At 42.9% G+C, this 14,244-nt stretch overlaps 1 protein-coding gene across 1 annotated transcript in view; it reads right to left on the minus strand.

The window, feature by feature from the left end:
- XPO4 (exportin 4) overlaps positions 1–14,244 on the minus strand; it is a 96,608-nt gene that overhangs the window by 26,971 nt on the left and 55,393 nt on the right. Inside the window, exon 8 of the mRNA XM_083169947.1 lies at positions 64–221. Within this exon, the coding sequence (XP_083026073.1) occupies positions 64–221 (158 nt within the window). The remainder of the gene's footprint in view (positions 1–63; positions 222–14,244) is intronic.

The following is a 14,244-nucleotide window of genomic DNA, read 5'->3' on the forward strand; positions in this document are numbered from 1 at the left end:
ATCAAATTAAACACATACACACAAATAATGACCGGTAACACACATAATAAGAGCTACACATACCCATTAATTGTACTAAGTAAGCCTTCGATGAAATGTGCCAAGTAATCCACCTGAGACCTCTCATCGGGAAAGATCGGTCCGTTCAGAGACGCAAGCTGGGCCAAGCACTGCAGTGAGTCCTGGGCCATGTCTGAATCTTCTCGGATTTTCCGGTGAACCTGTAAGGAACACAGTATGGTCACCAGCTGCATCTAGCCCCAACATACAGCTCCCCTCTCCCAAACCCTTGTGGAAGCCGAGCCTTACAATATTGCCAAGTCAGGAAAATTAGCAAGCATCTAATCCACAGAGTGCCGGCAGCAGTTCCCTTTTCCACCAGTCTTGTACTCATAATTTAAAATAGCTAAAGAGTTCCTGGGTGCTACCTTCATCTTGAAGGCCGAGCTAAAACAGATGCCAGTCTGAGACTCGCTGCTCCTTCTAAAAACAGCAGTCATGACAGTTATCTGGATTATGTTAGTTATGCTCAGGCTACTGCGTCTGGCTATACTTAGATGACAGTTTCAAAACCGAGTGTACACGGATGAAGCTTTGATGGAGGTAAACACCGCGGGAAGCTAATCAGGCTCCACAGGGTGGCCGGCCGTGCCTTTGAACCGCACCACAGTCACTCATTGGCAATACGAAAGGATACAAGTAGCGGCACAGCCGAAACGATCCTCTCGTCAATCAGCAGAGCTCTCGGATGTGTGCCTATTAACTAGTTAAGTCAAAGGCTGCCGGTAAGATCTGAAGGAGTGTAGTACCCCCATGTGGTGGCTTTATTCAAAGAAACTCCGGGATACCGTTCCCTGACCTAGACACCTGCATGCTGGCCACAACCAAGTTCCCAGGGTAGGATAGTAAAAAAAAAAAAATAATAATTTAAAGGGACGTTCTACTGTAACACAGGCTTTGTACAACCACCAACATTATAAAACTAGCACACTGTCCGGTCACCAAGTTCAACGCTTGATTAGCTTCAAACCGAACCAACCGCTTTATATTATAATCAGATATGGGCGCTCTTCTGCTTTTTATGGATGCTACTAAAATACCAAATCTCAATCAAAGTGTGTATTATAAAAGTATCAGAACAGCTAAAAAGTTGTTCTTATAATTTGTACCTGGTCAGAGATCGTCCTTGCTGGTGCCTATTGTTGAGCCCACATATAAAATTGTGGTGGCCCCGGATATGGCGCCAGTGCTACTTTTTACATTTGGAGACTGGCACAGAGTTACTACACACCCAGAGAGTGTAGTAACAAGAGACACCAGTCGGCTATTGTGCCTTGGGATATACCGTATTGCTAAGGTGTGCGGATATCGGGAGTCCGGCCATAAGCAAGCAGACTTTAATTGTACGCTCCTACATCAGCTCTGCACTAACTGCTGATGTGAAAGCACACTCTGGGATTTGTAGTTTCACAGGGAGGAATCCTTCATTGAAACGTATATTTATTGCGGACCCTTTTATAAATTCTTCTACATGCACTCAGTGTGTTTAAGGGTTATTAACTACTTGTACAGGTTAATCAAGGGGAAAGGGAACAGGGAAAGGTTCTTTTGCACAGGTTGGTACACACTGTACCCAAAGATAGCCCCAATTTTTGTTATAATATGTGTATTTGTTATTATAGTTCTGGGGGTGCTGCCAAGGACAATAGTATACATACCAAAAGACCGAAGAGAGAAAAAGATAGTCTCTTTGTTGGTGCACTAAGAAGAAAGATTTATTTAAAATGTACCTTTTATTTGTATTTATTGGGAAGGAAATTTATTTACGTGAAATATTCCCAAGAAAATCAATAAAATAAGTATTACATTATTATGGGTGTGTGTGTAATTTCATATATGTATTAGTCCAGTGATGGTCTCATATAACAGTGTGAATATCTGTATATACGTGTATGCAGGGATCATTTAAAACATATATTCATTGTTTATAGCCCTGCTGTATTTTTAATATAGAGTTGTATCCAAATCCCTTAAGTTTTGTACTTTGTAATGGAAGCTTATTGATTTTCTTGGAAATATTTCACGTTAATAAATTTCCTTTTTAGTAAATACAAATGAAAGGTACATTTTAAATAAATCTTTCTTTCTTCTTAGTGCGCCAGTCTTTTGTTATTAACTACTTGGCTGGATTAGGGATGCCCAACGACCATCGATGATTTTTCAAAAACAACGATGGTTTATGGCCGATGTTAAATACTTTTCCAGTGATGGAAGAGGATCAGATTGTTTCCCTCCATGGATGGTACAGCAGAACCGATGTTTTACTGTTTTTTTTCCTTCAAAGTACCGGGACACAGAGCATAGCTCCTCCCCCTGACACCCGTGAAGCCCCATCCCCATGTTTTGATTGGCCCACAGATCCGTCAAACAAAATGGATGACCATTGATAGATATTAGTTTAGCACTATCGATGGGCAGATGCACTATTGCCATCGATGGCAACCATCAATGACAATGTCAACGATGGCCATCCCCAGGCTAGACTGAAACAAAGGGTGAGATTTAATAGGATGAGAGATTCAGAAAGTGAGAAATTTAATTAGAAATCTCCAGGTTTTTTTTAAAGCGGCAATCATTTACACTGCAACATCAAACTGGTTTTGCAGTGTAAATGATTGCCGCTTTTAAAAAAACGGGAGATTTCTTCAGAAATCTCTCACTTTCTGAATCTCTCATGCTATTAAATCTCACCCATAAATACTTTCATGGCTATAACTTTTTTTATTTGTAAACAGATTTGAACAGGTTTTTTTTTTTGTACATGATAACTGAGTATATCCTCTATGTAATGCACTATTCACTTTTCAATGTAGTCCCCCCATCCCTTTCCTTAAGGTGCTCGTTCATCTTTGGGAAGAGGGTTGCAGCACCTGCAGTTCAAGGAGGTTCTGCCACACCTGTCGTACAGCCCGACCTTGTGCCCTGCGACTTTCACCTCTTCCCAAAGATGAAAGAGCACAAAGGGTCAACACTTCAACTCTGACGACGAGGTGAAAGATGCCGTTTTTTCTCCGACAGGTTTGCCAGACTCGTCACGTGTTGGTGCACATGCGTGAAAAAGGGACAGAGGATAAATTCAGTAATCATGTATAAAAAAAAAAAAAGTGTTCAAATACGTTCACAAATAAAAGCTTATAGGGTACTTCTGTATTATCTGGGCTCCCATGTTAAATGCACCCCATTTTTTTCATACCCCTACTATCCAACTACGCATGGAGTTGATTTTATACAGTGTGGCGAGCGCAGCGAGCCACCGTGCCCGAAGCGTGGCGAGAGCAGCGAGCCCCGCAAGGGGACGCGGTCTCATAAGAAAAACGGGAGCCCAGATATTACATACGTACCGCTTATAGCCATGGAGGCATTACTTTTCAATCCAGCCTCGTAATTGATGTGTAATCTTTAGATGTTTGAATACATTTAAAGTTCTTACCAACTTGAGAAATATATATATATATAACATTTTATTTTCATTTATATATATATATATATATATATACTCTTCACAATATCATCATGTCTTGACTTATTGTGCCATACCAGTATTTGATAGGTTAGTAACCTGATGAAGTGCCACCTCATTTTATTTTGTGTATTTTGGTAGAGAATCAACAGACAGAATAGATCTATGTATTTTTTTCCCCACTGATGACAGATTTAGTTTCTTTTGTATCGTATTTACATTTATTAGCACCGAGGAGCTTTCTTTCTTTTCCGATACGGAGCCAGATGTATTAAGCTTTAACAAGAGATAAATGCAAGGGTGATAGAGAGATAAATGTCCAGCCAATCAGCTCCTTACTGACTTTTTTCAAACAGAGCCTGTAACATGGCAGTTGGCAGGTGATTGGCTGGACGTTTATCTCTCCTTATCACCTTTGCATTTATCTCTAGTTAAGGCTTAATACATCTGCCCCATTTAAATTTAAACCTAGAAATGTTTTTAACAAGTCACATATGTAGCCTCAATACTCCAAATAGCAGGACACGCCTGGTGCAATGTCCCGTGCAACTCTGCAAAGACAGACTGTGCTGATTAATATGCTGTTACACTTGTCTGCGACGGAGTCTCTGTATGAAACACGGTACAACTGGACATGACCTAGAAATGAAGCCTAATCCAAGCACGTTGTACACAATATATATTCAGAGACTCTGTAGCACAGTGTCATATCAAGTTACTCAGCAGTCTCTTCAGGTGACCTAGTTGCATTGCACTGTAACCAAGATGCATATTCTGCAGTGTCTTGTGTAACCTGCTGCGAGAGGCTGTTTGGTGCGACTGCTGCAACAATGTATCAGGTCCCATCTGTCTATTATAGTGTTCTGAAATAACCAACGACTGCTTTTCTCCCTCATAATTATCACACAACAAAAAATATAATACAATCCTTCCAAGATAATGCGACCATTTAAATCCACTAATATATAAACTATGAGCATAAGGACTCTGTATACGACGCACGTTATAATACATACATGGAGAAGTACATGCTTGCTCACACCATGGAAATCAGTGCTGGGGTAATACAGTTATCCTGTTATTAAAAGGAGGACCCAAATTTGATCTGATCTTTACGTTCTCAGTGAATCTGGTTGAAGCACCTGCTCCTTATTCTATCAGGACTTCAGTATGTGACGCTCTGCACAACTAACATTGGTGTTTTTTCCCAGGGCTAAACAAATCCTGGGAATCTGGTCATATAAAAGAATAATAATGGATTGCCCTCAACTAACTTCTGGTGGTCATCATTACTATTGATGTTAATGGATGAATCTATTCTCTGTATCCCCTGATGGCGTGCTAGAATAGAATAGAATAGAATAGAATCTTTATTTGTCATAAAATGCCCATTAGACATGAACATCAAACGAAAATAAATTGTGAACAATACAAATATACAATCAGAGATATTAAAAAGAAAGGTAACACATGACTACAGGATTCATACATAGTTCACGATTAACCCTAAGCATTTAAAATATTTAAAATATTTAAAGTGCGAACTGCCACTGGAAAAAAGCTCTCCCTATATCGTTTGGTTTTGCATAAAACCGAGCGATAACGCCTATTTGAAGGAAGTAAAGAAAAAAAACTATTCGGATGAGTGGAGTCTCTCAGAATACTGCTAGTCTTTGAGAGAAGCCGCTTCTTGAAGATGTCCTGTAAACTCGGTAGAGCAACTCCAATTGCTCTACCTGCAGTTGACACGAGCCTCTGGAGGGACTTACGGTCTGCTGCTGAACATGGGCCAAACCATGCCACAATACCATAAGTAAGGACACTCTCAATTACACATGAATAGAAATTCACCAACGTGCTAGGATGGCAAGCACTGCCGATAGCTCGCCGTCAAAGTATTCAATGCCCTCCCCTTCACTCGCCGTTTCCACCTCGCTGGTTTCATTCGGTGAGGTGGAAACGGCGAGTGTGGCCATTAAAACAGCGGGGCTCGGCACACAATGCAGCAGAACTCGCTGCATTTATGGCGGACCTCTCGCGGCGAGGATTTCCTCCCTGCGTGTAATACGGTGTGGAAAATCCATCCTCGCTGTACAGTCCCCCTCGCCGGCCCGCACTGAATATCGCCCTTTATGGACTGGCTCATGAATTCTACACCCTCCATCATGTATTAAATACAGGAATCCCTCTGCTAAAAACACATAGCCCAAATACATGGTTTTAGGAGGACATTTGTGGCACGAGCCTTGAAAAATAAATTTGTTTACCACACATTTAAAACATACAGGAGTGTGTAAATGAGCTTGGAATGATCCACACAATCCTGACTGAAATCTGGATATAACCTGGCACCCCCCCCCCCCCACCCCCCAGGTGCACACTGCACTTATTGTCCACATGGTGCCGGCTTACACTTTGCCAAACATCGCCCTTGATTTGAGCCAAAAGTTAAGATGGTTAATTAATCCCAAAGGGCCCGCGTTGCTTCTATACAGCACCATGCTACGATCCCAATGAAGGGGGACGAGGTCTCCAGCATTTCCACCTAATCAAAATACTGCAGAAACCTGATCTGTTCACACAATGTATCATGTCCAAAGGAATGCGGCCGGGCACACTCAGCGCACAGGGAATGTCACCAATCACTTTATTTACACATTTCAAGAAGAGCAAGAAAAATTGAGGAAAAACATAACACAAGAAGGATTCTGCTGCATCTATGACCGGGACACATTACCACGGCATCATTACACATGTAGGCACGGTCTGTGTACTGCTCAGACATTGCATGTAATTAGGGATCAGAGGGCAACACTTCTCAGACAGATGTAACAGATGCAAACAGATGTGTCCCCGTGGGATACGGTTATTGGATCACCACCAAGTAGGTCGACAAGCACTAAGTCTACACCACTAGGTCGACATGCAGATAGGTCGACGTGCAGATAGGTGGACATGGGTCATTAGGTCGACATGGGGCTTTTTGACTTTTTTTTGAGCCGACGTGCCAACAGGTGGTATTTCACGCCCTGCCATCCACTAGGACATGGTGGGATAATAAAATAGTGTGCCAAGCGTAGGGAGGCACCGTACCCGAAGCAGGGCGAGCGCAATCGAGCCTTGTGAGGGGACGTGGTGGTACGTTTCGGTGTCCATGTCGACACATGTGCCGACAGGTGGTATTTCATGCCCTACCATCCACAAGGACATAAGGGTAAAAATAAACAAAAAAAGTCCACCTAATGACCCTGTTGACCTTACCCATGTCGACCTAATGACCCTGTCAACTTTACCCCTGTCAACATTATAACCCTGTCGACCTAGACTCACGTCGACCTTACAGCATGTCGACCTAGGCACATGTCGACCTAATGGTGTCGACCCATTGACTGACTAACAACTTGCTGGTGACCAACTGATCTACACCTGTCCCCGTACATCTAGCCTCAATACACTATGTGCGGCAAGTGAACACCACGGGGGCTGTCGACCCTCTTTCTGTATATGAACTACAGAACCTAGTGCTGCAGCCACTTCACAGTTAGATTCAGACTCAGATGTATGTAGCCTATGGGAGAGATAAAGTACCAGACAATAAGCTCCTAAGTGCCATGTCACAGGCCATGTTTAAACAAGAAAGGAGCTGGTTGGTTGGCAGTTACTCTCTTTCCATCTCCACTGTATTACTACATATTTCCTTGTGTCCCACACAGGGGGAAATGTACTAAGATGGGAGTTCTATGTCACATGGGATGTTGCTGTGAGTAACCAATTAGAATCTACTTATTTATTTAGCACCTTCTAGAAGATAATAGATAGGATCTGATTGGTTGCCCATAGCAACATCCCATGTGAAATAGTACTCTCAACTTAGTAAATTTACCTCAGAAATACAAGTGTCTAAAGCTGGCCATACACTAGAACAGTGATGGCTAACCTTGACACTCCAGCTGTTGTTGAACTACACATCCCAACATGCCCTGCATCAGCTTTGGCATGGCCAAATAGCAAAACTGTAGCAGGGCATGCTGGGATGTGTAGTTCAACAGCTGGAGTGTCAAGGTGAGCCATCACTGCACTAGAATGACCTGCATATGACTTGATCGCATGCAAATCATAAGAGCGATCAAACGAGCGATGGCAGAGTATGTACCGCAAGCAAAGCCAACAGATCATACATGTGGCACATATGATCTGAGGAGCAACATCTCAACCCGCGGGACCATGCATAATGCAGATATACCTCACGTGCACACAAATCGATTGCACGACCTGTCGAAATCGTGCAGCTCGGTCAGATATTCTAGTGCACAGGTTCACAAACTCGGTCCTCGGGACCCCACACAGCGCAGGTTTTGCCGGACTCCTCACAGAATCACAAGTGAAACAATTAGCTCCAACTGTGGATCTTTTAAAATGTGTCAGTGAGTAATGAGTGCACCTGCCGGGTGACCTGGAAAACATGAACTGTGTGGGGCCGTGAGGACAGAGTTTGAGAACCCCTGTTGTAGTGTATGGTCAGCTTAGAGCTGGGTACACACCTACAGAATTATCAGCGTAATCTGTCTGGTAAGAACAAACATCTGGTAAGAGAAGGGAACACATGACAATTAACCGTCACTCCCAAACACTGGAAAATGGACAAAAATTATTGTTCGGATAAATTTGTTTGTTTAATATAACTAATTTGTCTGAATGACCATTGGCTGTTTTCCAGTGTTTGGGATCAGGTTTCATTCTCATATGCTTTCATACATTACAATATTTTTATTCCCACTAGAGCAGGGGTGGCCAACCCGTCAGAGGTAAAGAGCCGAAAAATATCCGTAGTCAAGTTAAAGAGCCAACATGCGCGCGCCAAAGGAGCGTGCACCCAAAAAAGGGGCGTGGTCTATTTGGAAGTAGGCCAAGCCCCATTTTTGTGTCTATGCCAAGCCAGATCCACACAAAGAAACACAGAAACAAGCCAAATCCACATAAAATACACTGAGACAAGCCAAATCCACATAAAATACACTGAGACAAGCCAAATCCACATAAAATACACTGAGACAAGCCAAATCCACATAAAATAGACTGAGACAAGCCAGGTCCACATAAAATACCGTCCACGTGAAAAAAGCGATCAGCGGGATGCAGCAGGGGGGGGGGGGGGGGGGGGGCGACGACGATCGGTAGTTAGAGCAGCGGGGGAGCGGGCCTGCCACCTATGGAACTGACAGCTCCTCGGTTAGGGGGACGCCACCGTGGGCAGGATGTACTAACCCTGACTCGCCGTGGTATTTTCGCAGCACCATACTCCCTGATTCCTCAGGCAGAGGAAGATAGGAGAGTGCCCCAACTCAGAGGAGGAGCAGATGAAGATAATCTTTGACCCATGACTGCAGATAAAGTGCCCAGATATCCGCTGATCTACCCAGGAAATAAATACTACTAACCAGCTGTAATGTTACTAAGCTCTGACCACTACTGTACACAGTATTATTCCAGGTGCCTGGAATGTAAAGCGGGTATCAGAGTCTAGCAAACAGATAAATGTAAGCTTTGAGGCTAAGCCGTGGCATCGCCCTAAACGAGGAGCTGTCAGTTCCATAGGCGGCAGGCAGGCAGGCACCCCCCCCCCCCCCGCTGATCACTACCACTCGCTCCCCCCACTGCTGCGGCATGGACTTGGCAGAGGAATACTTACAATTCAACGGCGTCCTCAAGGCCCGTGACCACGTCCTCTCCTCCTGTCATATGGCAGCACCTCCCGCCTCTCATGCGCGATATGACATCCTGACGTCACATCGTGCAGAGCGGAGCCGGCGTAATGGCCTATTGCTGCTGCTGTGGGGAAGGCTGCCGGGAGCCTCATCAATGTATGAGATGGGAGTGGAAGCAGGAGCCGCACTTTAGCAGGGGGAGAGCCGCATGTGGCTCGAGAGCCGCGGGTTGGCCACCCCTGCACGATAGATAGATATATATAGTAGATGTGTGTACCTAGGTACTGGGGCGGCACTCGTAGGGCTTCACTCAGAATGAAAGAACTGCAAACCACACTGCAGTGAGTTCTAACGTTTCGATAATTTAATATCGTTATCAAAGTCTTTGATAACGATATTAAATTATCGAAACGTTAGAACTCACTGCAGTGTGGTTTGCAGTTCTTTCATTCTGAGTGAAGCCCTACGAGTGCCGCCCCAGTACCTAGGTACACACATCTACTATTTGATCATCCTGTGGAAGGCACCAAGGCAGTTTACATTCTAAGGAGGAGTGCCGGACCCCAACCTTTGCTGTATCTATATATATATCTATATATATCTATATATATCTATATCTGTAGGTGTATACCCAGCTTTAGAGTTCAGGCTAGGCTGTTTTATCTGGGTGCAGCACCCTTCCTGATTTTTGAAGGGCAAAATATGTCCTGCCCCACTAGCAGCACCCTGAGCATTTCGACCTGCCGAAAAAAAACCAGCTAGCATTTAATATAGCGGAACCCCTTCCGATCCATTCATGCCGAAAACGGACGTCTTTTCGGCAATATGGCAGTTTCGACATCAATTGAATATACCCCTATGACTCAAATTAAATTAATCTGTGAAATCTCATGAAGAGATTCCATCGCATCACATTGCAATTCAGGACATTTGCGCATAAACTATGCTTGGCGCAAGCTGAGTTGTAGGGACCTAGTGCGCCAACAGCAATAGTGTATGAGGTCACATCTGTAGTAGTGTCGTGTCAGGGATTAGTGGATTGGTTATAATTCCCTAATCAAAAAAGCAATTAAAGATTTATTTAACGATTAAAGAAAAAACTATTGTTTCTCCTTATAAAAGTGCACCACATGCTACAAAAACAATACAAATATAGCTAAGCCACTGGAATCCATATCTAAAACGTAACAAATACAACCATCACATAAGCTGAACTGTTAAGTTTCTATATTCACTGTGTTCATGCCAATATGAGACTGGATGGCGGTGGAAAAAGCTAAACCTATATACAGCGACATTACAGTACAAAAGTGGCTGATAAATTCTGGAACATCAATATCCAGCACATCTGTCAATCTGCTCTTGTACCTGTGGGCCTTCTGGCAGCGAGAGCAACCATTCTCATACAGCCGAGGAACTCCCAACAGTATTACCTCATGCTTCAGTCATGACATCACTGCCTGGTAGATGACATCACAAGACCCCAGAGCGACGTAAGGCGGAACACCGCTTTAGCCAACAAAACGTCCCCGACACCCGTAAGTGGCGACAGGTCCACATTACAGATAAACAGCTGGTGATGTATAGAAACCCAATATTTCTTTACATGGGACAATGTTATTTATAGGAGCGGAATAGCGCAGGGATTTGAAACGGATGCCCGCTTCATAAACAAAAGCAGCAATTACGCCATGTCTCCCCCCTGAAACCAAGATCAAAGCCGCCCTATAAAACAAGATGATGGATTAGGCCGGCTCAATCTGGCTGGCGATAAGGAGTGCACGCTTCTCGCTCACCGAGGCAAATCTCTGATTATAGATAATATATGGTTGCACTGTTACGAGGTGTTTATATTCTGACTCGCTCACCATGGAGACCCAATGGTGGGTCGAGGAACTGAGAACAACAGGGGGAGGACGCAAGGAGTTAACTGGCTGAGCCGGAGGATATTTGCAGAAGGTGGTCACAGCTGAGAGCAGCAGTTGCTGAGATGTCAACTGGACAGCTGTCCAATGTGCCTGTTACTGCTCCGCTATGGACTTTTACACCTCATCAGGAGAGCAACAGTGGGTTAGCGTATATCCGCAGCTCATAGACACAACAGACTGCACCGCTGACCAAGCAGTTGTCCCCTTGCCCCATACACTGGGAGGCCGAGGCGGATAACCCTCCCACCCCTTCCCGCCCCCATAGAGTGGGATCAGTGCCATTAACCACTTATTGTGTTTGCAGGACACAGAGCAGGTGCTTGTTTTCATCTGAAACGGCTAAAACTCCCTCAATTATTACAGAATTAAAACTTTATGAATGACATAACTGTATGAACAAGGCAGGCAAAATGGGAGAACATGATTTCTAAACACATCAATGGTTGGGCAATAACAAATCTTTACATATATTAATATGCACTGAATTCTCTCGCCATATATCTATAGCGGGGTATTGCCTGACAGTTTAAACAAATAAGTAAAAAAATAAAACCCAGATGTACAAAAGAAAATCACCATCATAAGTCATGTCAACTAAGAAAGGACAGTACTTGTTTCCTAGCACTGCGCCCGATTTTACTACGTACGCAAAGGTAGTGAAATCGCATCGCATGCCATTATTGTATGGCATGCAATGCGATTTTACCTGTTATAATGGCATTTAATGTACTATACAGGTTGAGTTTCCCTTATCCGAAATGCTCGGTTTTTGGAATAATTCTGATACAGGATACCCGACCTGTACCATTAAATGACATAATATTTATTCACGACTACCCCCCCCCCCCCCCCCCAGTATCCAAGTCATCCTGAAGCATGGCGAGCGCAGCGGAACGCTATATAAATCAACTCCACTCCGACGTGGATAGTGGGGGTATGAAGGTCGGACAGACCCGTTCCGCTGTGCTCGCCATGCTTCGGGATGACGTGGATAGTGGGGGGCTAAATAAATTACATTATGTCATTTAATTGTATAGAACATTAAATGCCATTATTATATGTCACATCGGAACAGATATCTGATCGCATCGCACGCCATACATTAATGGCATGCGATGCGATTTTTTATCGGACCCGATTTTTGTAATGTATTCACTGACAGAGAGCAGGGACTACATTACATAGGAAAATCGCATCGCATGCCATACAGTAATAAAAAGTACCGAAAGGACATACGGATAGTATCAATGGAATGCCCAAACTATTATTTATTGTATGTTATAGCCCAAAGACCGTAATTTTTATCGGGGGAAAAAAGGGGGGCTAATTGGACGCCTGGATTATGCACCTGTGCCGCAAATGTGTAACATTTTTATCTTTTGTACACGACCTGCACTGGGATTTTTTTTTCTTAACTTGTTCCTGCATAATTGTGGAAAATAGTCGCTGCATGTGTTTTTAGCCATTATTAACGCACAGATATAGAGATCTGTATTTAACTTTTTTGGGAAAATTCTAAAAAATGTATTACTAAAGGAAATCTGTTCTTCAGAAAACAAAGTAGACCATGTAGTGTCCAGTACAGAGCCTTACATAGTTTGCAGTCATTAAATTGTACACAGGTTAAATCCCTAGACTAAAAAAAAAAATTAGATGAAACCTACACAGTTCAAACTAGGATTTATTTTGTGCTGTATAAGACGAAGAGGGTATTCAAACCGGGATTCCGACTGTCGGAATGTCCCAACAGTTTGAATCCCGGGCCGTTTTCATTAGTTTCTTCCGACTGCAACTCAACAGCCGAAATTCAATGTTTTGGCTGTCGACACAAAAAGTCCACGGATCAACTAAAATTGCATCAGTTTCTAAAGAAACTGATCTGATTTTTTAAAAAGTCGGATCTGACACCCTTCAATGCTGTCGTTTAGGGCAGCATTGAATAGGTGAGTGCCAATTTCCCGAGTCAGGAAATATGGTCAAGGATTGAATACCACCCAAACTGTACAAGGTTAGCATTAAAACAAATTAAACATTTAGGTTTATGTATTTAGCCTTGGAGAGACACATTCGATGGAGATAAAGTACCAGCCAATCAGCTCTTGGTATTTTTCAAACTCAGGAGCCGATCGGTTAGTGCTTTATCTCCGTACACTTTATCTCTCTAATGCCCCATACACACGGTTCAATGCGGTCTATTTTTCTATTTGATTTTGCTTATATAAGCAAAAATCGAATGCATTCGATCCCAATGCGCGGCGCTAAAGTCGAATAGAAAACTAGCCTACACATTAACCCTGTGAGATGTGCAAAATATTGGCTCACATTTGTTATATAAATTCAAATAAAAAAAATGTGTAAAAAAGAAAAAGGTTTTATTTCCTATAGAAGGTAATAATTACAGGTCATTATGATGAATAAAAATGTTTAATTTGGCAATTTTCATACCAATTTTGACCAATTTCCTTGGCACTCAAAAGGTTAACTATTTTAGGACTCTTGGGGTGGCAAGAAGTATGTGCGGATGTTTTATGGTTCTAATAGAGGGTTATTGAAAAATGTTAAAATAAATAAAAACAAAAACAATAAAAAGCCCCTCTGAACAGTAAGCCAATCACGCATCAAAAATGTAACTGTAGCGGAAAGCACAGCACTCCATACAGTAACCACCTTGCACAGCAGAGATGTAGCGATAAATAGTTGCAAAAAACATTTCCCGCTGAAACCATATCTACTAATGCACATGCTGTTGCAAATTAAATCCTAACACACATTCTAGTCCCATTCATTGCAAAACAAGACGGAATAACAGCAGTTGAGTTGGATTGAAGGACTCTAAAATTGGGCTGGCATCAGAGCTTTGTCTAAGGAACCACGGACCAACTCCGAGATGATGTATGGACTATAAATCTGAAATGCTCATTGTTCAGAAACGGATTCTGCCAAAAAGAACCAAAACTTTTAGCACACCAGGATCACCACCACATAAGTGACTAGTCACATAGAAGTGAGAAGATCATTAGTTTTGTCAATATCACGTAACTCACGTTAATAAAAGGTGTATTTAGGGGGACTACCTCACACTGCAGTAATA

Source organism: Crinia signifera, chromosome 2 (genome assembly GCF_055691185.1).
Source record: "Crinia signifera chromosome 2, ASM5569118v1, whole genome shotgun sequence".
NCBI classification, from domain to species: Eukaryota; Metazoa; Chordata; class Amphibia; order Anura; family Myobatrachidae; genus Crinia; species Crinia signifera.